The 27,896-nt window shown below is 37.3% G+C and overlaps 1 protein-coding gene across 1 annotated transcript in view; it reads right to left on the reverse strand.

The window, feature by feature from the left end:
- MAP3K5 (mitogen-activated protein kinase kinase kinase 5) overlaps positions 1-27,896 on the reverse strand; it is a 98,242-nt gene that overhangs the window by 29,773 nt on the left and 40,573 nt on the right. Inside the window, exons 4-12 of the mRNA XM_084283533.1 lie at positions 27,640-27,833; positions 27,214-27,382; positions 26,236-26,342; positions 22,733-22,903; positions 17,864-17,976; positions 13,295-13,454; positions 11,001-11,154; positions 8,347-8,454; positions 2,907-2,956 (exon numbers count right to left, since the gene is read on the reverse strand). Of these exons, the coding sequence (XP_084139659.1) occupies positions 2,907-2,956; positions 8,347-8,454; positions 11,001-11,154; positions 13,295-13,454; positions 17,864-17,976; positions 22,733-22,903; positions 26,236-26,342; positions 27,214-27,382; positions 27,640-27,833 (1,226 nt within the window). The remainder of the gene's footprint in view (positions 1-2,906; positions 2,957-8,346; positions 8,455-11,000; positions 11,155-13,294; positions 13,455-17,863; positions 17,977-22,732; positions 22,904-26,235; positions 26,343-27,213; positions 27,383-27,639; positions 27,834-27,896) is intronic.

A 27,896-nucleotide genomic window follows, 5' to 3' on the forward strand; every position in this document is an offset into this window, starting at 1 on the left:
TCCTTGTTAATTCTTTAACTATGAAAAAAATTGATTGCAGATCTGAATCCAACTTTATCACTGTTTCTAACACTACATTTATTGTCATGATCTCTGTGGCATTTTCCCATGGAAACCAACACAAGTAGCAGTTATTTCACAATCCAGGGCTTGTAATGAACACCAAGGAAATTCCAATTTGTAGTCTACCAACTTTATTCTGCTACTTTATTTTTCTTATCTTTGAATTAGAAAAATAAATATCTTCTTGCTTATATAATGAATACTAGGGAGTTTTCTGGATAACCTGAGGAAGAGATGCCAAGCACCTTGGGGAAGCAGCTAGGTTCCAAAAGCTCTGATAAAGCCTTTAAGGATTAACAGTACTTTTAGCCTGATTCAATAATAAACATTTGCATTTGAGAGGTCAAGAAGGCATATGATGAAAGCAGAGTTATTTACGTTAGTGCACAAACTACTAATCACTGTTTTTTTTTTGTTTTTTTTTTGTTTTTTTTAAGCTAAGCCCAATTACTATGATTTCCTGCACATAGAGTGTGATTCAGCAGTGTGTTCAGGGAGCTCTACACACATTTTCAGGTTCCTGTGCAACTCCTTAGAGTTGAACTCTTACTCATAAAATAAGACGCTGATTACACTGGCTGATAAGGACCACACAGAATAATTGTCCCCTCAAACATTTGCTTGAAGTATTTATCAAAAACATTACTCATTTCAGGGCTAGATGTCTCTTCAGCCCTGCTGCCAAGAGACTCCTCACGTAATGCAGTAAATGTTTATGGAGGCCTTTGCAGAAAAAGCCTCCAAGATCATGTACAAAGACCTCCCTTGTATGTTAAGGCTGCACCTCTAAACCTGGCTCTTACTAGTCTAGAGAGGCAGAGAATCTTTAATAAGGCTGGGAACTTTCCCTTCCTAGACAGCTTTAAGTCTAGAAGTTTCAGAGGAGCCAAAAATAGTTCGGATACAAAAATAAATTAGAAACAGGCCTGGTTCTGAAGGATGTCCCACCCCGAAGAATATTTATCTTCATAAAGCCAGGAAAAAAAAATGAAAAAGAAAAAACAACACTGAAAAAGGAAAAATTAGAAACTTGCATGTTTGAAAACTAGACTTATTCAGTTTTATAATTGTGTAAGACAAAGATTTCCCCCTTCAGCTCTTCACAGAGGCAGCCACTAAGTTTTCTAAAAACTCAGTGGCTCTTGACACTGGCTCATTTTAAAGTTTTCCAAGGGGTTTTGAACATCTGTCCAGATGAACAGATTGGAATTTCGATTGACAAATAATTGACTATTGACAGGTTTAAATAACAAATGAGTATACTAAAAAAGTACTAACCACACTATAGCTTAATAATGCCAAAAAAGTGTTTTTTTTTTGTTTTTTTTTTTTAAAGAAGCACAGCAAAACATACCATAACCAAAACCCAAACCACACCAAACTAAATGTATCATTGCAATTTTTGCTAAAAATAAGCTATATCCCATGGGATTGAACTTCTACGTCTATTGACGGTGTTTTGTTTTTAAGTTAGTTGTTGGAAGGAAAAATAATCATCCATCTGTGCAAAAAATGTACTGCAGACATAGCAACAGCTTTGTGTGTATGGAACAGCTATTATTAGAACAGAGCAATGACTATTTAAAAAAAAGTTAGACTTCTGGACTTTTTTTTAATTACACTAAATACAAACACCAAGTGGAAAGTCACAGGATGCCAAAGTACAGATAAATCCTACAAAAACAAATGAGACTAAGAAGATCTGATCTAAAGGGAGCACAACAATGGTAGAACACTACTTTCGTTGTATCAGCAGGCACAAATTGCAAGGCTGGACCCTCTCAAACAAAAACTAACACTACATTTAAGCTGGGCTAGCAGTGCAGACCCACTGGCTCACAATACAACACAAACTTCCCTGCTAAGAAAAACCTGCAACAAATAGTTCTTCCTAGCAGAAAATACTCCCCTGAAGCCAAGCAAAGTTTGCCAAAGATGGCAAAATTTCCTCCTTTGTTTGTATCTCACAGATCAAAGAAAACCTAGAAGGCTTTCAACATGTAACATTGTACTCCTCTAATCCAGTCTTGCACATATCAGTCTTGATCCCATGGCTTATTAGTTCATGTTAACCTACTCCACATTAATCTTTGGGAGGTTATTTATTTACCTTTCCTATTGATTTGCTTTTTCAGTCTCTGAACCAATCTTTGAGCTTTTACTTCATGATCTGTCCACTACTCTGCCACTTTTATCATTATCATCACTGCATTGGCAATCTCCCCTCCCTACTCTCTGAAAGAGTTTTGGTACCATACCAAAAGCAAGCACAGAAAACCCGTACACCAAAACTCAAGAGATAAGCAATTAGGACACTTCAAGACACATTAACCCACCTCCCCATCTTCCCTAGTCAGTTCCTCATATCCTCCTTGTTTCTGCATCCACGCTACTTCCTGGCGTACATATTGTATTCAACAAGCATCTGTGACAAGGACTACCTTCCTTGTGTTTATTGCTTTCCCAGTATGTCAGAATCTCAGTGCACAACCACAGCTTTTGGATGCGATACATCTCAGTCAAGGTGACATGAAATGTTAGCAGTTACTATAATTCAACCTTAATTAGCATAAAGTGATTATGAACTTTACAAAAATATTAGTTCTTAAGTTTAACAAATATTGTTTCCTATTTTTGTACATAATGAACCCTGAAGGTGGTCACTCCTGAATCCAGACTAAGATTCCTGGGGCTTCACTAACAGCAGGGCATCCGTGGAAGTACTTGCAACGTTCAGCTCCAATTTTGCGTCCATTACTCCACCAAGTTCCACAGCACTAGCTTAATATGATATTCATTCAATTACTCTTTTCATTTCAAAAAATGAAAGGGAAATAACTTACCTTACTCCCCTGATAGAAGCAGCACTGAAGTTCCACTCATGAATACCCTTCTGTAACACAAGAGAGGAAAAAAAGTTAAATAAATAAAAACCCCTTCCTTCTGGAAAATCAAGAGCCAGTAGGCATATCTTCTAGCTTGGAACTCAAGAGACCAAAAGAGAAACATTTGGATTACAACAGCCTATATTACCTTTTAACTGTTATTCTTCAGGGCATTTCCTACGTAAAAAAACCAAGAAAAGTTCTACATAGGTTTGGTTGGTTTGTCTCTTCACTGTTTGCTTTGCAAACACAGTATATATTATTTTAGAAAGTAAGTGAAGCAGCAGATCAGCACCTAGGACAAGCTATATGGGCAGCCCTTCTCAGTTCAGTTTTACTTGCAACCTTCTAAAAGAGGGAAGAAAAACCATCTCTGAGAGTAAAAGCTTGCTCTACATGCTCAGCGTCCTGAGTGTGTGGGAAGAATCAGCTGAGAACGCTACGAGCAGGGAGTCTGATGCTGGAGAGTGAAATGGAAAATACTTGAAAAGGAGATGAAATTGCTCAGGGAAGGAGCAAATCCAAAGGCCAACTGTCCAAAGAAACAGAAAGCAGACTACTTCCCTAGGAATCCAGAAGGGAGCAGTAAGAACATACCAAAACTCCTATGAGCTGCTGGAGTAGTAAACTAGGCTGGAAGAAAGAAGCCACCCTACAAAAATACAAAGGGGCAGGCCCCATTTATTTTCCTATCTTTTACGTTTAAATCTGTCACACTGAGCAGAACCAAGTTCACTCTTCAGTTGTATCAATCTGCGCTTAAGTTTTAATAAAAGTTACTTCAGGAATTTGAAGCCTTTTGTATCTTCTGATGGAAACATTTGCCTTTCAGGAAAATGTGGAACTGCACCAGCTCTAAGTCCTGGCAACCTTGGGATCCCACCACAATAAGCGACGTATTTGAAGGAAATACTCTCTACAGTTAAGCTTCATTTTGCGTTTTAGTCACCTGTGCAATCAGAAGGCATGGAGACAGATCTTGCTGAGAGGTAGTTTATAGCATAAGGGCAGAGTGTCAAACAATCAAATGTATCCAAAATGACAACATAAAGATGTCTAGCATATAAAACATTTCATGAATATTGACATACACAAGAGTCAGAACAGATACACGGCCAAAATAGTTGCACGATGTGCAACAAATAATAGACAAAGTCATTCTCTCAGCTATAGCAGTTTTCTGTAAGGCTTGCTAGATCAGTTTTCTCCCCTGTAATTCTTTTCTTTCTGCTCAAATTGCATTAAAGGTTATGAGGCTACTATAAAATGCTTAACACAACATACTGAGAATACATGCAAACATTTTTCTTGAAGTACAAACTTCATGTTGTTGTAATTGTAAAGTATTATGCAGTAACTACAGAATCTCTTAGATTTTAAATGGGGGCAAGAGTTTCCAGTGGGGCAGAGGGACAGGAAAACAACCTGAGATGAAGAAGTGGGACTGCATCTTGAAGTACCAACTGATGCTAGTATGAAGCGTTGGTACTCATCAAGTTGACTGGTTCTCTTTCATGAAGAAAGATCACTTGCTACACCCTCCTTATTAGCAGAGGGTGTTACCTGCACTCGTCTTTTACTCCTCACTCCCTATACAAACTCCACCACTTTCCAGTTTTCCATGCTTGAAAACTCTCTTCAGAGCTTAGCAATTGGTACTTGTCCAATTCCCAGTACTGGGAATAATCTGAAGTCTAAATCTAAAGCAAGCATCCTGACAGGCAGAAATTTTCAAGAAGCATAAGTATTGTGGGCTTTACATGTCATCCACATGCAACTAAACTCTCACAGATTCATACATCTTTCATTAACCGCACGATGTTCTCAGGCAATGAAATAATATGAAAGTTATGTCCCTCAAGATCTTGCCAAGTTTTGAATACATTGGAGTAAACATATCAGGCATGCTATCCAAATCCAGCATCTGTTCTTCAGTTAGGCAAAAAACCACCAACCACCCAAAACAAAACTTAAAATGGTTTCAGAAGCCAACAAGAAACAGAGACAGGCTGTTCTACTTCAAACTTGCAAACAGCACTGCTGCATTCCTCTAGCCCCATGTGGAAAGGACTGCTAAAATTAGGGTACCGAGGGCAAAGGTATCATGAATTCTATAAAACACATTGCCATCTGATTTTTATATTCATTTGTCTACGTAAAACCTGGTATTATTAAGTGCATAAACTATAAGATATGCTGCTAAAAAAAAGCCACAGAAGAGGAAAAGGCCATGTTATTTATCCCGCTATTGATTGTCATTCTCCTATTCATTAGGAAATTGCCAGCTACAAGCTCTGCTGAGTTCCACTTTGAATTTGAAGCAGAATTTAAATTTCTCGTGCATGAAGGGAAGTTCATAAGCTTAATAACTCACAATCCTTATTCTTAAAGCAATGACCGCATTTTGGAAATCAAGTAGATCTGTTAGTTTTGTGATCTGAAATCTGAAGCACAAGGTGCTAAACCTCTAACAGATCTATGCCATGTGGAATAAAATTGTATAGCTGAAGCAGTTTCCAAACCTAGATGTCTCACCTGTCCTTGTAGCCACGATAGCTGGTCTTTATTTGTTAACCAGTCCCTACAAAGCCTATCATCAGCCTAATAAGGACCAAAGTAAGAGCATTCTTCAGTGCAGCGGGCTGAAAGATGATACAGATTTCCTCCACAAAATTTCTTCCTAGAGACAATATTAGACTGGTTATATTCATCTGACAAGGAATCCCGTATCTCCAAATTCTTCTATTCCCTTTTCTCCCTGTAAAGTTTCCAGTGGATTCAAAGGACTTGGGCAAACTTACAAATTCAGCTGTAGAAAGTTTGTAGCTGTTGCAACTACCAAATTGGCCAGTACATTCTTTTGATAAATATTATTGTTTGTAGGGCAGGGATGGCTGCACTCTCTATCAATCAGACCCCAAGCTACTGTAGAAACTCACTACAGTAAGGACTCTGGCCAGAGAAAAAGTACTAGCAAGTGCATCAAAAACTGACCTCATCTAATGCTATCATATAAGTAGGGTAGCAAAGGTAGGTGAACACTAGTGCACAGAAAATACAGACGTACTGTCCAAATCAGGACCACTGCTGAAAATATTAAGCAAAATGTATCTGTAGCTAAAAGGAACATTCACACGCCGTGAAATACCTTTTTAGGAATATGGGTGCACTTGCTCAAGTAAGGTTAACTCAAATTAGAATATAAGCAGTGATATAACAGGTGCAGCCAGTACAGCAAGCCTACTTGTTTTACCTAAATTAAACTCTAAAAGCTACCAGGATTGTCCTCAAAAATACTGTAAGGTAAACAGAGAAGAACCATTTAACAAACAGTGTAAACAACAGAACAAATTAGTATGGAACAGCTACAAACACTTTCCGACTGAACACTAGAAGACCTAAACCAGCACTCTGCTACTTCAGCAGTACTAGTCCACCTCTAGGCTCTTTTACAGGTGCAGTGACATTCTCAAACCGCTTGCCAATACAGAGAGTCATTTGTGAAACCTACACCAGTATTCAGATGGAGCTTTATCACTTTATATGAAACTTTATACAGCAGGGGTTTCTGCAGAGATCAACAGGACTCAATAGCCCAAAACATTCTTTCTGGTCCTATGTTCCTTCTTATACTATAGACAAGCCACTTAACAGAACGTAACATTTGGAAATGAACTACACGCCAAAAAAAATCCCAGACGTACAAACACAAAACACATACAAGTACAAGTGGTTTCTAAATAGACTAAATTCTAAGTACAGAAACACTTTCAGAACAGATACTTTACAATAGGAAGGTTTACCCTGTCATACTGAAATCGTAATTTGTTATGTGGTAAGCTTTGCTTTTGTCTGGGAACAACATAAATATATTTTTTAATGTTATTCTCATAGGCTGAACCTACCTGAAAATAACATAAGTCAGAATAAAACACAAATAGAAACTCATTGGTCTATGCAAATATTTCAGTTTGTGCTCTAATGTGTTATTTCAGGCCCTGTTCATTTACGTTCTCCTCAAACTTGCAACAAAAATTCTAAGCAGTACTGTATCGTGTAGTCTGCATACAAAAACATTTCTCCTTTAATGGCAACAAGTACAAAAAATGAAGTATTGACGACCTGGAAAGTAGGTCTTCACTGTCCTACCTTGCAAGCAATCAAAATGCTGCCACCGAAGAATGACCAGTGCTATTTCTTAGGAAGCACTTATATCTCGTGTTCTGACTCCAGCTGACTCAGCCTTGATTCGTTATTCATGTAACCCTTCCATGTTTCCATGGTCCCTTCTTTCTCTGGCGTTCTAAGATGTCCTCCCCATCTTCACTCTTACCAAGATTTTGCTTCCTAAGCAACCCAGAAGGTAATAACCATTCACTGCTTCCTCTCTCTTTACATCTCCAGAGTTTCTAAACTGCTTTCTAAATATATCTGGCTATCTCACACCTTGACTTAAGGAATTCCCTGAATTTCCAATTTCTATACTTTCTGAATGTCTATCTATCCTTTTGCCAAATATTTCTTTGCATCTTGATTGATTCCCCTGCTGTTTTAAGACATGAGCCTTTATTATGTTCACATTAAAGGAATATTCACCACAGCTGAAAAGCAATACTAAGGGAAGTTCATTATACAAAACGTGTATAAGGTATATAAGTACATATCATGCTGTATCTTGTGCTGGGGGCCCCAGAGCAGAACACAGTGCTCCAGGTGGGGACTCACAAGAGCAGAGTAAAGGGGAAGAATCATCTCCCTCACTCTGCTGGCCACATTGCTTTTGATGTAGCCCAGGATACGGTTGGCTTTCTGGCTACAAGTGCACATTACCAGCTCACATTGAGCACCTCATCAACCAACACCTCCACGTCTTTCTCATCAGAGCTTCTTTCAATTCATTCTCTGCCCTGCCTGCATTTGTGCTTGGGACTGCCCTGTCCCAGATGCAGGACCTTGCACTTGGCCTTGTTGAATTTTGGTGAGAATGAGGTCCAGCACAGAGGGAGCCAATAAGGAGAAGCACTATCTCTTGGAGAAAGAAGTTATCATCAATGGATTCATCTGCATAATGACAGTATATTGCAAGTTATTTATGAAGTTTTAAGTATCAGATCTGTTGATATTATACACTGGTTATAGATAATCTGAAAGATGCAAGTTAGTTTTAAAGATAGTGGAGACTGAAGATCTGGAGACCAAAGATCCAGTAAGCAACAGCACAAACTTAAAAGAAAAAACACCTGTCAATGTATGTGCACATTATTTTCATCTATGTTGCTAAGTCACCCTCTCCTTTACAGAAGTTAACATATACAATTGTTTGCGTTATATGCCTTATATTCCATGCATACTTTTAAATTGGGGAAAAAAGTTACAACTGCAGACAACATCATGGTACCTTGTCATCAGGCAGCACATGCCAGATAGACACTGTCTTCTCCTCAGCTTCACTATTGATGGAGAGATATGAGGGTTGATAGATTTTTGTTGGTTCCAATATTAAAACCTTGTAAAAAATAAAATGCAAGAGTTAGTATCAAACATGTAAAATTTGTGAAGTATTAAAGTCCTTTAAAACTATTTTTGTAGTCATCCTAGAGCAAGAAAAACAGGGGAAACAAGATGAATGAGTTTTAGGTACTGGGCTAGTTTAGTGTGGCTCACACTAAATTAAGATAAAAATGCCAATTTTTTAATTAAGATACATGCTATGAGTGACGTGTAATTTTCCAAATGAGTTCTCTGACAGCCATCAGATTTGGAAAAGCTTCTGTCACAAGTCCTTCCATTGCAATGCCATTCGAGAACGTATCTCCCATGTAGACAAGATTCAGGCTGTACCTTAATTATCTTTGGTACAAGCACATTTGGGTAAATTGGAAAACACACATTAGTGTACAGTCAGAATGAACTGCTTTTGATTTAGACCACTGTGAATCACAGTAGCAAGATTAAATGATTTTCTCATAAGCAACAAGCATCACTGCAAGAGGCTGACAGCAAAAGATTATAGAAAACCTCCTAGAATAAAACTAAAACTAGAAACATAATGTAAAAGAGATGGGATACAATGCATCAAGACTGAGTCTAGCATAGCCACTTGGTAAATGAATCCAATCTGCTACTTCAATAATGATCTGCCAGAATTGCTTTCAGATCTATGCCCTTTAAAGGAAAATGTCAGCAAAGCTCAGCTATTTGAAGAAGCATGGTTTCTTATTAAAACCGTTTATGTATTTATTTCAGATTTTCAGAGGTAAAAATCTGATGTCTAAAATGACACATCTATAGTGCCTGTGTGGAAGGTATTCTCATTCTGAATAATGAGAAGTTATATTAATTATATTAATTCAAGAAGCTACTCTATCTTCCACCAAACTGATCTTGGGAGTTCAGAGAATTGCTTTAGAAAGTAATGAATGATTGGAAAGAGCCATCAGTCATATCTAAGTCCCAGCAGCTCCTACAGAGTCAATGAGCACATGGACAAATTGAAAGAAGCACAAGGCCAAATTTTGAAAGGCACTGAGGCATTTAATTCTGTAAATGGATATCCAGTGGAATTTCAAATGTATCTATCTGCATCTCGAGACAGAGTTTTTAAAATCTGGTTTAGACCGTATCATGAAGGGGGGGTCAGTAGGCTACAGCCTACTTGCTGTACAAGCCACATCACTTCTTCCTCTAATTGCTGCAAAGAGAATTACAACACCAATGCTACCAGCTAGGAGACCAACTGCCAGCTAAGTGACTACCAATGCCCCAAATCCTTGAGTTTAAGCTCTGAGACTTTCTAAAAGATTATTTTATTTTTGCAAACATAGTTATTTGTAAGTGTAAAGAAGTTACTATGTTTCGTTTTGCTGACTTGTTGCATGATATGGTTTTGCTTTTGAATAGGCATGAATATTTTTATTTATTTATTACAAGAGATGACATATGTCTGTCAGCAACACCAGAACAGTTTCCTGTGCAGGTTTTCAAATACAATCAAGCTCTATATTCATTGAGTGTGTCTTTTGGCTCTTGCTATTACTATGAGTATTTTGTCTTTTGATAAGAAAAGAAATTATTTGTCTTGGACAGTTCTATAAGTCAGAGGCTATTTTTATTTTAAGTATCTAGTTGTGACATTTTGTCATCAAAATCATAAGACTGGGCTGTGTTCTTTTTAAAAAGAGAGGATTCAGAATATTTTGTTTCTCTGCAAAACTTTAGGTTCTTTCTCCTCAGAGAAGCAGACTCCCTAGAGAGTTCCATGTTGCTTTCATTTCACTGTCTCAGTCCATTGCTGTTCAACACTATGTTCTTCCTTATCACTTATCATCCCATTTACAACCTGAAGCCAGAAGAACTGTGCAAAACAAGTATGTACTACTTCAAGTATCTTGGTGGGTAATAGCAACTTTTTAAAACAAAAAGCTGTATTTGCCAATAGTTAGTTAAAAGGAATATCCAAGATATTATTTTCTCATTGTAGATCATTAACATATAGAGGCGAAGAACTTTTTACAGCACATTGTATAACACTAAGGTATCTAATAACAATATTTCAGCAGAGTATTTGTGGAAGAAATCAGAAATATACACAAGTTGTAGTGTAGCATTATTGAAATACGTTGTTTGGTAGCTGAAAAAAAGATTTGTCTGTTTGGTCTGATTTTTACCTCTAATAGATTTTTAAGCTCTAACAGTACACACTTGGTTGGCAACAGGCTATGCAAAGCCTGTTGAGTCAGAGAGAGACTGGAATTAAATGCCTTTTCTTCAAAATGTACCTCAATATAGTATCACCTGGAATATGTTACAAAGTTTTGTTTTAGAAGCATACCATTGGTAGCAAACACTAAATATTTTGACTCTCAGTACTTTATTGGAACACACTGTGCAATCCCATTGTAGCCATGTGAAATCAATTAAGACAGTCTAATATGCAGGCCAAATGCATTTCTTCTGGACAAGCAGTTTATTGTCTGGGAACCTGCAAACAAGCAGTGTTTTGTATTCATTTCCTTCGTGTCACAATTAAAAACAAACAAAAACCACACTTACTGGAAATCTAACTACAGTCACATCTGTCTTTGTGGCTTCTACAAGGAAGTCCATCCAGAAGTCCACGAGTTCCTGTTTGGCCGTATGTTGCTCAGGATTCAGTTTCTTAAAATGCTGATATATCAAAATAGTCTCTACGATAGACTTCAGGTACCTGTGATCATTCAAGCATACACAATAAATAAAATACAGTTTGTAAATAGTAATGTCTACCCTTAGTTATAACTGAAGCACCCACCACTGCAACACCAAGGCAGTCAGTACAATTTCGGTTCTCTAGGACCGCTTTCAATAGTAGCAGTTCCTCATTTAGAGCTGGAAACACAGCAGCTCCATTATTAATCTGAAATACAGATGAGTTCTGGGAATAATGCTTCCTGCATGTATTCCTGGTTGTTTATACTGCCTCCTATCCTAAACCACAAAAGCTTCCTGAAATAGTTAAATCCTCTGCCTATGGACCAAACTGTTCCCGTGTCCAACTTGTTGCTATAGTAAATCAACCTCAAATTATAGTCTAGTATATAAAAGTATATAAAATATAATATAATACTATGCAAATAGTATATAAAGATAGCGAACCAACCTCAAATGATAGCTCAAAAAAATAGTGCACTAGTTCAACTTTCTATACTATTCTGTTTTCTGTATAGCATCTGTGCTGACAGTTGTCTAACTCAGATTTTTGAGGCACGGCACTTCTGGAATTGATTACCCTATGAAGACAACAACAATTATGCTAAGCAGCCTTTTTGGAATTACTGGGGAAAGGACAACAGCAGCGCTGAATGTCTCTCGAGTGCAGCTCATCCCTCTCTCCAATATTCTCCTTCACAGGGTTAGTTTGTGGGGCTCCTCATCATGTTGTTTTCTTCTGGCATTTTTGAAAAACGTTGCAAACAGCCTCGGGCAATTTTTTTTTAATGAAAACAACTGAAATGAGATATATATGCCTAACGAGGATTTATCATAGCTGTCACCTTATTGCTGTTAGACTATTCATGGAAAGCTTATTTACAAGCTATATACAAAGAGATATAATGCATATTCAGAGGGCCTCTTGGGAGCAGTTCCATACCTATATGTTATCCAATTCTCCCTCTTAGATTGTGTGGATATCTTGCATAAGGTACTGTATTTACTTCCCTTTGCACTGGGGCACTCTACTGAACAGCAGGCAACAGACTGAGAAAGAATTGCTCACAGGAGAAATTTTCTGAAGCACAAATGAGCATACTGTTTTTTTCAGAGTTTAATCCACAGGCTTAAATCCCAAAGGCACTGGGTACATAAAATCCTGACAAACAGGCATTCATAAACTCCAGAAAACTCTACCAGGAGATTCCTAGAGTGCTATCCAGCTCCTCAGTACAACATGCACATAGTAAAAATGGGAAGTGTTGCATATAAGCATGCTCTGAACAGTTTATAACAACGTATTTGGTCAGAAAAGTCAGAGTTCTCCATTTCAACAGTTTCTTATGTTATACAAGTAAGTTCAGGATTTCCATGTCTTAGCATATATGGATTCCCCTCTGATCAGCTTCTGGACACAGACTTTCCTACCTTTGTCTAAAAGGCAAAAATACATAAAGCTGCAATACACGAAGCCTTGATTGGTACAGTGACAACTTGAGTCAGAAAGAAATCTTGGTTCTGCCCAGCTAACAGGCCTGAAGTCTTTGAGTAAGCATCTGGTCCCTACTTGCTGCCCACATCCAAAGCAGAACAGGTGCCAGGAGCCTGCACTGCAGTTAGAACACATCTTTTGGCCTCTGCATAACAGAAATTAAGTCTACAGGGTTGTTGTTTAACCTCTAGATATATAACCTTTCCATTATTTGCAAATAACCTTTCCAATAGTTGCACTTTAATATTCGTTCTTCTCAATTATAATCAGATCAACTTGCACCAGATAGCTCACTTGTATTCAAGTTCTTAAAGTAGCTGGTATCTGCAGTAACCATCAAAGTATTCCAAGGTACATCCATGCCCCTTTAGCCAAGCTGTCTGCACTCCCAGAAATATTCAGATAATTATGACCAAACCCACAAACCCCTACCACCAGGTCAATGGTGAATCTGTCCTTCTCGGCCACCAAAATAGAGCCATATCATATCAATCCATGAGTGAAGGGAAAAGAGGAAGAGTTCCCCATCTATGTAAAGTGCAAAGAAACTCCACACAGACTAACAAAATCTGTCAGGTAAATACAATGCTGACTGTGATAGCTGAAGGAGTCCATCCAATGTTTTAAAATACAGCAATGTATATGATCTTACTTATCACCTTACCATGCTGGTGCCTTTAGCTTAAACAGCTTTTCTGAAGCCTGGATCACTCTTATGTGGTCATTAGCCAACATACTGGCCCCCAAGAAAGATCCTACTTCCCAATAGCTCTGCAGTTTCTCCAGGCTCCCCTTTTTACCAAGCAGGCTGCTGATCTTTACCCCTGTAGTAAAAAAAATAATAGGTCACAGGAATGTATTAATGTACTTTGTACAAACCATTTCCATGATTTGAAATCTATTTGAAATCTAATGAAATCTATTCATTGCTTAAGTTACTGCAGCCTCTCCATTTCAAACGAAATAAGATGGAAAATATACTTACCAGTTAACATCATATGCCTTCCAAACACCCTAAGCGGTAGAAGATTTTTATTTCCCCTCCCCCTCTTCCTAAAGGCATCTCAAGAAAGGAAATTTAAGACATCACTGTCAGGACAAGGCCACAGTCAGATTACCTATGTTCTTGCATGGACCTCATCTGTAAAGGTAAATTGGGGCCTTAGGCTACACAACATAGCTGTAAAAACTTAACAGATGCTGAATAAGGCACCTATTACGTTTTTTTCTGCTGTTGTTGTTTGTGATTTTTTTTTTTTTTTGACTTACAAGCCCCAAGCCCCAAACTTACCTTTATAGACAAGGTCCCATGCAGAAGGAACAGATGATCCACTGGCCTTCTTCCAGCAGTGATGTTCTTTTAATTGCCGCAAGTCCTACCCCAATGAAAGACATCTATTAATATTCATAAGTCCCTCAGCAACTCAAGATTATGGAGAGCCTCAGGTCTTACTTGCTACGTTTTCTGAAAGCTACAAGTTTCCCTGTAGTCTTCAGGATGATTTTTAGATCACATTAGCTACTGCATATTTATAGCCAACATGAGACAGGCTACACCATCCCCTGCAAACAAAATAATTTCCAGCTTGTTAGACAAGCCTCTTCATCACAGTAGCCCACTTACTCACTTTTCCCACACTACTCAACTCAGTTTCCCTCCCACATCACCTGCCATTGTCCTTGATATTCAGAGTTGAGTATTCTCAACAAGTTTCAATGCAACTGTTGATCTATATTTTTTCCCCTTAACTTTCTTTAAGCAGCTAACAGACTAAATTTCATTCTAGAAGCAGCAATAAATCTCACCAAAATATATATTGTTACGTTAACTAGATTTCAGACAACAAAATCCATTTGGTTTTCTGCTGTTGTTTGTATGTTTATGTTCTCAACCCCAGACAATGAACGGATACAGTTTTACACTTTGAATACAAGAGGTCTATAGTCTATTTCATGCCTGTGTTTCACTTTGTGCTCCTTTGCTAACAAGTTGTCATGCCTGAGTAACATACAGAACAAAGTAATACTTCAGTGTAATTAAAAGCATTACTCGTTTGCTTTTTAGGGAAAGAAGTTTATTTATTCCTGAGGAGAAAACATGGAATTCCAAGTTTATGGCCTTCTCTTATAATTTCTCTGACTTATTTTGATCTTGTCTTTGAAAGTTTGAGAGAGTAAGAACATCCAAGCAAAGTCAAGACATCCTCTCCTTTTTTGATAAACTTCACATTCACAGTAGCAAAACCACCAACAAAAAAGCATCAGCTGAATTCCAGCACGTTTTATCGCAGATACTTTTTTGCCTTAAAAATGAGCAAAAATACAGAAGCCATTAATGCCACGAATACACCCACAGCTGGAAAGAAAATAATACACAGTAACAAGATACTACCAGTTAAACATTACTATGAAGGCTTCATAAACAAACTGCTTTTCTTGCTCAAATATTGACAGAACAATTCATATTGCTGGATCCTTTGTGTATCAAAGTTACAGTCTGCACAGATCATTACTGCCAATGCAAAGCACTGTGTTTAAGTTTTTGTCTCAAATTTCTGCAATTTTATACGGTTAAGAAAACAGCAGTGTTCAGAAAATATACTAATATACAATATTAATGCTTTAGTTGATCATTGAATTTTGAATTATTATTCTGGCAAGTATAGGAAGGAACTTTTAGAAGGCAATTTTTTGATCTGATGCAAATGGATAAAAAGCCTCTTGGTTACTGGAGTTATCCTTAGTTTTACTGGATTTACTAAATTGTAACCAGATGTGAATTTTCTAATTACAGCCTCATACACCCTCTGAAGTGCTGTGAAGGGCAATATCTTTCCTTAGCCTTTCCCAACCTACCCATATAATTTCCACTGGAACCTGGACTGAACTTCAATTGGCTTGCTCTTACTCACCTCCTTATCTCCCTCCAGAAGACAGCCTTCCTGTAACTTTTATGTGCTATAATAATGCTACAGGTGGACACCAAGCTGAAAACACTGCCAGAAAGATCTAACTGCTACTAGCGAATGGTCTTACACACATAGATCAAGACAAGAAAGTGACCATCAGAAAAATAACATACATGTAGGCATTACAGATCCTTTGGACAGAAAATAAATTGCACAAAACCTTTGGTTTTGCTTACTTTTGTTTAAAAACGTTAACACTACTCCAAGGCAAAGACAACTCAAGTCAACTGACAAACCTCATTATATCAACGTGGACCACAGTCTTAACACCAAGAACTCAATGACCAATGATACACACAGGGTCTATATTATAGATGTATTTGAAATTTTCTTTCAGCACAGCTAGATGAAGCTTATAGTATTTTGACAATATTTCCTATAACAAAATAATAAATATTAGACACTAGCAGATCCCTTACAGCACCTGAAGAGGGTGTTGTAAGAAAGATGGAGAGGGAATCTTTTACCAGGGATTGTAGTGATAGGACAAGGGGTAACAGCTTCAAACCACAAGAGGGTAGGTTTAGATTATATATTAGGAAGACATTATTTACTGTGAGGGTGGTAAGGTGTAAGACCTAGTGGAAGTAAGTGGAAGTAAGGTGGTAAGGCCTAGTGGAAGGTGTCCCTGTCCCAGGTGGGTGGAATTAGATGATTTTTAAGGTCCCTTCTAACCCAAACCATTCTATGATCTATTATTCTTATATGGTTCTTATATGGTTCTATGATCACAGGAGGGATTTGTCTGCTTTAAGGGTTTTCAGCAGACACCACCTAAGTATTTACATGAGAGACTGGCACACCAACATCTCATTAAAAAAAACAACACACAAACACTTCCAAACACCTACCAGATATTTCTCCTCTAAATCTCAGTCATCTGTCATGGATGGAACCTTAAATAATAAGGAGCCTTAACTTCTGTACCATTCTCCACATGAACAGTAGGGCAAACACTGGATAAACTCACAAGATGACACCAAACATCGATCCCTACAAATAACGTACTTATGAAATCTGGCTAATCAGCTTGTCCAAATCTAGTTTTCCATAGTCTGTGTGCAACTGAATTTTCTTTAAAAGGGAAGGATTCAAATTAAACCACATTATAAATATAGTCCAGACGCACTACACCATCTGTAATTTAAAATCAAGCCAGTTGAGTGAGTATTTGCAAATATTATGTAGAAAGCAAAATATATATATTATTTTACCACCTACACTGACATGAATTCAAATTTCAGTGTAGGAGACGAAAGCATTCTATCCAAGCCCCCCAAAAATTCACCCACTTACAGAAGGGCAAATATGATGCTTGGGGCAACTCTACACAGCCCATCACATCTAAAGTAGCTTCATTTAAAAAAATAAAATTCTACTTCTATCATTTATATGGAAGTAACCATCTCTGAACTCCATGCTCAAAAAAATTCTTTATCTAGAACCTTACTTCCAGAGATATACTGCACACCGAACTTCTAAACAAGTGCAGTTGCTCATTACAGACATCCTGTGGAACGAAGAACATTGCTTCCTTCTGCTTGGGAAACAGAAGGATTAAAAAAAGAATTTGCAATAAGTCAAGAATTACATAATTTAATGGAGGAAAATGCCAGTTAGAAAGTATATTTTACTACCTATTAGAATTTTCAGTGCTCTCTCTTACGACTTCCTTGACACTTTCCATTCTCCTCAAATACAGTAAAATCACAAACAAAAATCACAAGTAGGACAGACCCCTTAATACAGAGGTTCAGAAAACCTCAAGAGAACATCTGAGCAGAAACATGATTATTTCTCCTCTTAATCCACCCCAACATCAAGTCAAGTGTATTTTCACCACTGTAAGGATAGGCTCTTTATCTGTATTTCCAAACATTCCATAGGTGGCTTTCTTTGTTATTGTTGCATTTATTGATTCATTTATTTATTTATTTTTAAAGACTGCTACCTAGGACTGGATTTTCCCTTCAACTGTTCCTTCTGGCTAACAAAAAAAGACAGCACTGAAAAGAAGGACAGTCAGTTTTCACTGAGCTCTGGTAACCTGTAGACTTTCAGTCTGGAACCGGGTCTTCGTGACAGTGCACACCATCAATCAGGTGGAATTAATGGTGGTGCGAGAGACTAATTTAGACGTTCACATACTCAATATCAAAGCTTTCATACACAACCATTAGATTTTTTTTTCCCCTTGTGACAGTGGGTGGTGTTATACTTTCACCAGAAAGCAATTTCACTGTGAATTTGCAAGCTATAATTACCAACTTTCCGAAGCTCAAAGGAAGTATCAAAGCAATGTCCAGCTGCCAGGAGGAGAACTGCATAATTGATTCCTGACTGCAATGTTGGCTCTGACTCAAATGCCTTCTTGAACCTAGAAAAAACAAACATGCAAGTTTACTTTCTAAATAATGCAATCTAATAGGTACATAATTATACTTTTAGGTACTTTAAGTACTTATCTTCAGTTTACACAGCAAAAATCCATGGAAGGAAAAATATTTTACTGTTTTCCACACATGATTTTTGTCTATTATTGAGGAGATTGTTGCTTGTTCCTCACACTTCTTTCCTTTCACACAAGTACAGACTACAGCCACCCACCGCAGTAAATTTATAGTCTCCTACTAGATTTGCAATTCTTCCACTAAGTTTAAAAGAGAATATTATCAACTTGTGATAGACCCATTTCACAGTTTTATTTATTAATAGGCTCTTTAATTTGCTCTTAAATATATGGATTTTTAGTAACTTGAAACTTTAGACTGATCTGCTCCAGTGACATACATGCATATCAAAATGCATAAGCATAAAACCACAAAAACACACTTTGCATTCAGCCAGGATTTCAGCTACTCCAAGTTTTATTCTTTACTAGCTGTATCCCCTGTCCTCATCGTTCTCATAAGTCTATTCACATAAGGCATGGACTACACTAGATTTGGTTCTTCTCAAGAGGAGGTGAGCAAGAGAGTGAAGTGGTATTCATCTAGCTCAAGTCTTGTCTTAAGAGAAGTCCAGGGGTGTCACATAAACAGAGCAGACTTAATCCCCATGCTAGCAATATAAATCCTAGAGGAAATCTATAGTGTTTTAAACTTGTTCTATAGAATATGAACCTAATTTGGTTTTTATACATGCACCTCTGTAAGAAGGCAAACAAAGCTAACATACGTGAGGTAGGGAGCACAAAAGATGCAGTTAACACAACTACATTATAATAAAAGGAATGAAATTTATAACTACATTCAAAAGGAGAAGAAAAACCCGGGCAAACAAATAGATTATGAAAGTGAAGCATGTTTTAAGATTAATACATAAAGAAGGAAAGAAAAAAAATACATAAAGCCTAAGGATTTGGCTTCCAGACCACACTCTGACATGAAAGCAAAATTATGATATTTGTTCCTAATAGGCCAAAAATATATCTTTCTTTCCCCTGCTCTAAAGGTCTGCTTTCCAAAACTGCAAGAAAGGTTCCTCTTCAATCTGCTACATATATGCTCTTCCTATACTACAGCTCTGCCCACCTCCAATAACTTGATCATTAGACAAGAGTCTAGCACTCCTTTTAAAAAAAGGCATAATGATCTGAGAAGATAACTTCTTTTCTTTCATCATCTGCCTTTCCTCTTCTGCTGTTAGTTACAAGAAAATGAGTAAGAAAGTACATACAAAACATTTGTGATCACTAAAAGAACATACCATCACAAAAAAACCCAAAACAATAAAAAGCCACCAACGAAGCAGAAAGACCCTCATTGATTCTAAACAAATACAGTCAGAGTAGACCAGTTGGCTGACATAATTGGTTTGGAGACAGGACTGCTTTGGAAACTGAACTCCCTTTTCTCCCCTAGTGAGCTTTCATGTTGTAATTGTCATGCAGTATCAGGAAAGAGAAGAAAGATTGGCAGAATAATTGACACAAAAGAAGAAAAAAACCCTGAAAATAAGTACTGTTTGTTTCAATACAGGAGACTCCATGCTTCCGCCTATTCATTTTGCCACAAAATGCCTGATTTCTCGCATGACTACACAAATTTCTCTAGTTCTAGGACAGATACATACCTCTTTTGTTTTTAAATTGTGAAGTTTTGTACCTCTAACGCACATCAAGTGGGAACATTTGTGCTATAAACAATGTTAATCATACAGGCAAAAGAAATAGAGATGACCTTAAGCATACAAAATAGTCACTGCTCGCAGACGCAATTGATGGAACAGCCCCACAAAAAGAATGCCTTTATTTATGCCATGTCATATACAGGCAATGAAAACAGCCATACACCCAAAAAAATATGTGCTGTGACCCTCACAGACTAAGAAACCAATTCATAGGATCATAAGACTGATTTCCTTTATTATGCTCAGTCCTTGGCTTCTTTATACTTAGACTGACAAGTACCATCCTCTAACATAATTTTTGCAACATGCATAAGAAAAAAACAATCAGGAACCAAATATAGACATGATGCTTCTCCCTTCCCCATAGTTGAAACTCATCTTCCTAGCTATCTACATGCTACTTGCACCAAGAAATACTGGTATCTTAGAACTCTGAAGTTTTATTTAAGCCTCCTGAAATCTTATAACCAAAAGCATAATTTTACATGTGCTGTGATCCTGTGCTGACATTCTCGAATCTGCCTTATATCCACATAGTTTGCACAGCACTAATTTACAGACAAAAATAAAAAAATCTGTAATAATTTTGCACAGATGAAAATGTTCACACTTTCAAAATAACTCAAATCATATCTGTTCACTGAACTGATTGAAATTCAGCAGGTGCAATTGGTGTGCTTTGTCAAACTCTAAATATCACTGGAAGCACCTGTGCAGCATTGTAGAAAAGCAGTCAGGTTTAAAAATTTGCCTATAGAGGTTGGCTTAGCTGATGCAATTAAATTGCCATCAAGAAATTGAAAGCTGACATTTGGGAAAATGTTGCAATGTGGACACTGAATTAGAGAGGTAGCAATAAGAAATTCTGAATAAAGACTTGACAGCACTAGCGAGTCTGATTTACATTGTCAGTAAGCAACAAGAAAGTGACAGTTAATAATTAGTTTTCATTTCTTGTCTCATATTTATATAAATGTCTTTTATTCTGCTTTTTAATTGTCATAAAAGCAAACTTACTGCCTTTTTTTTTTTTTAAATAGGCTGAAGTACCTTCACATCACAGGCTGTCGCAAAACCAATGCTTTGGATCTGCTGCCACATTCTTTTCTTATACAATTCACTATACTTCTCCTGCATCCTCATTTGTCTAAAACAGAGATAAGGACCCTTACCTCAACATAAACTAACACTACCATGGAGGCTTTGTTCCCGTGTGCTCCTTCCTCCTGCCCCTGCCGTAGCACCAATAGTAGCTCTGCTCCCCCCCAGGAGCCATCAGTTGGGTTACGGCTCAACTCTTTAGCCACACCAAAAGCTGCTGTATGTCTGGCACTAAATTTCAAACCAACATCCTACAAGGTACAAGCTAAAAGCAAGTGACTGGAACCTGTACCAGATGAGCCAAATTCCGGCCTAACTGACACCACCTAGCCCTATGGCAGCAGCCCCACTGAGCAGTCTGCATTGGGTCTTACTTGCCAGAGACTTCAGGGATTATTTTTAGGAGCTGACTTGTCAGCATCCCCACCCCACCGCAGGAGCTGCCAGCCTCCTGTCCTTTCACAAGCTTTTATGCCTGAATGCAATCATTGCACCTCATCAAACAGATGAGCATCATGACTGATACGTGTATCTATTAAAAGCATGTTAAAATGGCTACGTGAAATATCCTAGTAAGTAATTACCCCTATTAAACATATAATCTTTCTTAATTATGTTTGAAAATCTCAGTCTGTTCTTAAACGGATAAATGAAAAGTAAGAATGAGGAAAAAGCAAGATATACAACAGCAAATTTAAGATCTATTTATTCTATTTAGGTCATGGTAATGCCTAGTATTTGTATACACAGCTACTACAGTTTTCTTTTCGCATTAATTCATGACTTTAGCAAAATATTTTTTTTAAACAGTATCTCAAAAGTTGCTTATGAGCTTTGTCTTAGAGAAAACACAATTTTTCTTCAAAGTTATGAAATGGGAAGGAGGGAAATAATATGTTGCTTTCCTGTTATTTTGACATCACTTAGAAGTTCAGTAAGCTTTACAAAACTGTAAAGCATGACCAACAGTTAGGAATTGTACTTGCATTCTGAGACCATAAATGGTAAATAATTATATATTATCTTTTACTGAAGACAGTTCTAATCTAAAGATTACTGAGAAGTGATAAATGAGGAAGAGAGAAGCAAGCTTTCAGTTCTAAGCATTTACTTCAATAGGCAGCTGATGAGGACAGAACTAGGATCTAATGTGCAGGATATGCACAACTGTAACGGAGAAAAGCAACTCATCCTGACAAAAGTCTAAGATGACATCCGGTGCTGCCATTTCAAACATGTCTTTTGGGAACTGAAAGCCTGAGGGACAAAATAAGAGAGAAAGAATACTTAAAAAAAAAAAAAAAAAAAAAAAAAAAAAGAGAGAGAGAGAGAGAGAAAACTTATTCCACATTAAGTCAGCATTTTTTGTGCATTTCAAAAGCAGTAACATGGTACCTGCCTCTAAAATTATAAGAATGTCTAATCTAATGTGTGCTTCTTAGACTCTTGGTGGTACTACAGTCCACTGTGACTTGAAAATATTAAATGGTGATGATGGGGTAATAAAGCTTTTCCCAGAATGATTTTGGAGCAGTCATATTTCTCATGAGCAAAGAAGCCAAAAAGGACAAAATGGTACATCCTAAACATCAGTGCAGATTTATACCCCAGCACCTTTAAGCTCACCTGGTAAATATCTATCAGATTGCAGATACACCAATTGATTCAAGTCTGATTACTGTCTGGCCCAGTTTTGTAAGAATAATACAGAATCACACAGAATCACAGAATTTCTAGGTTGGAAGAGACCTCAAGATCATAGCACCCAAAAGTAAAGAAGTAAAGAAGAGACAGTGAAGAAGAGACTTCATATTTGAGAGAAATCAAGAAAATACATTCTTGTTTAAGGAATGCTTTCCCAAAGCTAAGAAAGGGACATAGACCAGGAAAACAGTACTCACCAGAATGTCCCTTTGTCTCTGCATTCTAGATCTATGAATCCAGATTCCAAAAACATGTCCTTGTAAATTCGACCAACCAGGCAGTACATATCTGAAGCTACTTGATCCTCCTGTTCTACCAAAGGAATCATAATTTCTAGAGCTTTCTGTCTGTCTCCAGGCAGATTTCGCCTATTAAAAATAAATATTTCAATAAAAAACAATGAAGTTATCAAGAAATATGTTTTCATGGCCATATTTGAATATATACTAAATTATATATTTAGAATTTGATAATATTTGTTTGTTTATATGTTTTACCCATGTAAAATGTGCTCCTAGATGCAATGGGCTATTTTATAAACACTATTTTAAACCATGAACACTTAAAAAAAACAACTTCATAAAAGCCTCCCAAGCACGTTTACTCCCGCATGAAGTATCAGCTAAGAGCAAAGCAAGAGTAAGCCTCAACAGCCTCAAAGCAGAAGCAAGCCTCAAGAGCAATCCTTAGAAAGTAGTACTTTCTTACAAAATGTAAAGATATAAACCCAGGTTTCATATCTAAACCTTATTTCACAGTAATTCATACTTTAAAGGCAAAAGATTCCTTCTTGTGTTTACGATTTTTAAATATATATTTTGAATGTGAAGCAAAAGAAAAAAAAAAAGTACAAAACAGACTGAATTCCCCCATAAGAGAAGGTTAAGAAGTGAAGCCAATAAGGTAGTATTATCAAAAATAATTAATACAAATAAACCACGTAACTGCAAGCATTAGACACTTCCTGGTGACTCAGTTTGGATACATACATCATTCAGTATCAAGAGTTTAGAATTGTTTTTACCTATTTGTGTGCTGAACAAGCAAATGACTCCTTTCTCAGCAAAAACTATTCTGTGGTTTGGGGACGGGTTTTTTGTTTATTGTTTGCTTTTTTTTTTTTTTAATTTATTTTATTTTGGAGAAGTTGCATGCAGAATTTGAGTAACTATCATTTGAATTGAGGGAATATAAGCACATGTTTTTAGATCTACTGACAGATTCTCATCTGATAGAGAAAAGGCTTTTAAAAAGTCTGTTAAAATCAAAAGTCACAGTTATCTTAAAGCACATACTGCTTGATCAGAGATTCAATAATGGAATTTTCTTCCCTTTGCAGGAACATATCAAATGCATGTCTGCACAGGCAGAGATAATGTCAAATGAGAGGCCAAAGCACGTGTACTCTAAGCAATATGAGCTCATGAACGCAGTTCTGGAAGGAAGTGATGCGGAAGAATAGGCTTAAGTCAAGCTGAACTAGGTAACAGAGGAAGAACGAGTACTTGTATCAACAAAAATAATTAAGAAAACAGAGCAAAAGCACTTCAGCAGATATTATGAACACCTTTCCTGAGGAAAAACAAAACAAAACCAAAATACAATAGACAGTGCAAATCCACGTGCTGGGCCAATCTCTATTGATGTCAGCTTAATAAGAATAAATCAAACCAAGTACCCTTCCTTCCCAACCTTCAGACCAGTCGAGTTCTAAGGAATGAGGGAAGTCTACTCAGACTACAGACTTGCAGTAGGCTCCTCAAGTACTTCCAGAGTGGCACAGCAATACTGGTACATTTATCTGAGATGCACTAGTGCTCCCAGTCCCAGGCAGAGCAATCAAGTGCTCTCAGCTAAGCAAATAACCAAGTTCTTCGAGTCTATGCTATTCTGGACTCCTTGCCAAATGATCACTTGACCATTTGTGGAAGGTTAGATTCGTTTTATCTTCTCATTATGATCACTCAAGTAAAGCTGCAGACTGCAGCTTCTTCATGTTTGCCAGCTGACTTTGATTAGAGAATGGCTATTGTCAGAATGGAATTTCAGGTGGATAATCCTTCCAACATCTTGTATTGACCAGCACTAACCCAGATTAAACACTAGCTAGCTGAACTTAATGACAACAAGAACATTAAGGCACAGCAGTGGTTTGTGTTATGAGCCACTTACACTTTGCTGGTCTCCAGAGACAGAGGTCCCTACCTCTCTTTCTGCTTCCTCTAGCATCATCAGTGCATTCACATACTTTCTTAATTCGGGTCAGACTAATCCTAACTGAGCTGCTCTGTCCTTCTGTACTAGTGACCTAGATTAGAAGCAAGAGGAATAGTTTCTTCCACAGCAAATATTAACACATGCAGAGTATTTCAGATCTGCTTTAGTTCAGGAAACATCCTCTATATTCCAGATATGGAGAAAGTTACAATTACCCCAAATAATGTCTTCTTGGCATACACGTTTTTATGGCTGTCATTGACTGTAGACTGTAAATTCAATTTGAAAAGGTGACAGGGAAATCTGATCTGAACTCCTTTGGAGATACTATGTAGACCTTCCGTATGTCAGATACCCTCAAAGGCTACATCTTACAGTTTTCTCTTCAAAAACATGCCTCCTGGTCTGCAGGATGACCCAACAAAACCAATGGAGTGTAACAATCTGCCTGAAAAGAGTATACTGCAGTTTTGCAACAGAAAATATTTTTAGTGCCCAAGTCAACTAGCCAAATCCTGTTTTCAGAGGTGACTGTTGTAGAAAACAGTGACCTTGGGGGTCTAAACATGTTAAAAACCTGTTTCTGTTTTAAAACTGACTTTACCTTTTCAACTAGTTGCCTATGAGTTATTTTTGACATCACTTTGACACGATATGCAGTTTTCAGCCTCCTTGGCAAACCTGAATTACAATATTCTTTCTTCTTCTCTCACAAATTTTATCTGTGAGACAGTTTCTGTATCTGAGAATTTCAATGCCTGCTGAGACTGGGTCTGCTCTTCTAAATATCAACAGCACAATCTTCACTGTGTCAATACTAAGAGAGCAGAACATCTCTCATTTCCTCTGAAAAATTCCCTTCTTAATGCCTTGCCTGATTGCCAGCATTCTAGAATTTCATTTCTCAAAATATGAAAATATATAGAAAAGTCAGGACACCGCTCCCATTTAAGCCAAGAAAGCAGTGGTTGTTGCTGCATGTGGTACATTTTGTGCATGTTTTCAGAGAACATGAAAAATTGTCTATTACCGTAAAATCCTTTGATTAACACTTGATGAAAGCTTTCCTCCTGACTCTTGACAACAGAAGAACTCAGACTTAAATAAGAGCATGTCTAAGCCAGCACAAATGCTGCAACACTGCCACTCAAACAGCAACGTTAAGTGTACTTGACAGAGGTAAAACATTGGTAGTATTTGTTTGCTCAGATTTAGGTACTAAAACAGAAACCTCAAATATTGATGCAGACCTATGGAAAGAAAAACCAGACGGTAAAGGAAGAGGAATGTAATTTGACAATATGAAAGGAAAACAAAGCTCAGATTGAACACGAAGCTCAGAGTCCCCAAAATCACTTCAGTGAAAACCCTATACCTGTGTAAAAGGATTCCAGCAGAGACCTTTAACCAGGATTACCAACTGTATGTGAAGTTTGTAGTACTGATTTACTAGTCAACAGCAGAAGGAAGGGTAGAGTCTTACCTGTTCAGTGCAAATGCATAATGAAATCTCACGTGGTGGTGGGAAGCCAAGTCAAAAGTAGGCAGTTTTTCTAAGGTTTTCACCAGTTTCACAATGGAATCATAATCCTTCCAAAAGAAGGGAATAATGAAGTTTTAAGTGGCTGCACCAAAGTATACCTATATAAACTCCTCATTGAGCTACGGACCTGGCATTTCATACTATGATGAATTTTTAGTTTGCTGTAAGTTATATGGATTTCAGTATACTCAGTCTCAACCTGTAAATGGCTTGGCATTCAGAGATGAGAATACACACAGTATTTAGCATAGAAACACAATTTGGCCTCCTGTACTTAAATGTAGATCTATGGAAATTTCAGTACATATATTTCATGACTCAATTTTGCTTCAGGGGCTGAACACATAAGAGTTCTAGAACTCTTTAAAGTAAGCTTGAGACACAGTTAAAGAAAAAAAAAACAACACTTTAGGATGATTAAGAAGCAACTATTGGATTACAATGTAGAGTGATTACTAGCTCTGCTCAGAGAAACTGCAGTGTATATAAACATGTTCTGTTGCCATGAGGAATATCATAAGCATGGTGACAAAGCACATACACAGTAAGAATACATACGTATCAATAGCAGAATGCTAACATAGCCTTTAAGTAGGACACACTAAATGCTGCTCATCAAATAGTAACGCTGACACGTGTACAGAAGTGTAAAGGCACAGTAGCGTATAGAAGTATAAAGGCGTGCTATAAAACAACGTAACTAAAAGTAAAGTGGAAAGAATCTGAAGATACCGTAAAGGACTTTTACTACTGTAGTAATGTTTAGTAATGTTTACTACTGTAGTAATGTTTACTACTGTAACATGCTACTTTTATTGCTCAGAGTTTCTTAGCAGATCTGTGCAAAATACACTAGAAATTCCACTAATAATGAAATTTAATATATTTTTAGATGATCTTTGAGCATGGGATACATACCTGGATGTCTCTATAGGACAACAGCAGGTTTATTACAATGTCAGCAGACAGAACTTCAATATTATCCACTCGCTGCCGAATCCTTGCCAGCTCTGCCGCAAGCTCTTTGCCTGTGTAGAGGGTACGAGCCTTCCTGATGTCATTCAGAATGGATTCCCGGAAATACTGGCTGAAGAGGAACAACATCACATTAGCAATTTGGGACATGTCCCTTGCATTTGCTTTTCTGGCCCTGCAACTCTACCACAATACCTTTATGGAACATTTATGAATAGAGCAGTATCAGTGTGAGGAGAGTTGGTCAAACTAAATTTTCGTTATCAATTTGTCTCAAAAAAAAATTTCATCACCCTGAAGAGCGAGACTGACATTTATACAGCCAGCAGAAACATGAATTTTACAAAGGAGTACAAAAAGACAACTTACCTTGAACTGGCCTGTGCTACCTTCAGGAGCTGAATGAATCGATCCACCAAAGGTAAGCATATAGGCCCAAGCAGTGACTCAAAACTGGGCTGCATCAGCTCTGTTAGTCCCTTCATAAAACTACTATCACAGCAGTACACCTTGTTATGTGGAGTTATCATATAAGGAACAAATGTGTAGTTACCAGTGCACATCTGTAAGAAAACAAGATGCAATGGTTAAGATACTTATGGTTTAGCAAGCCTAAACATAAAACA

Source organism: Netta rufina (genome assembly GCF_964035555.1).
Source record: "Netta rufina genome assembly, chromosome: 3".
In the NCBI taxonomy this organism is placed as follows: Eukaryota; Metazoa; Chordata; class Aves; order Anseriformes; family Anatidae; genus Netta; species Netta rufina.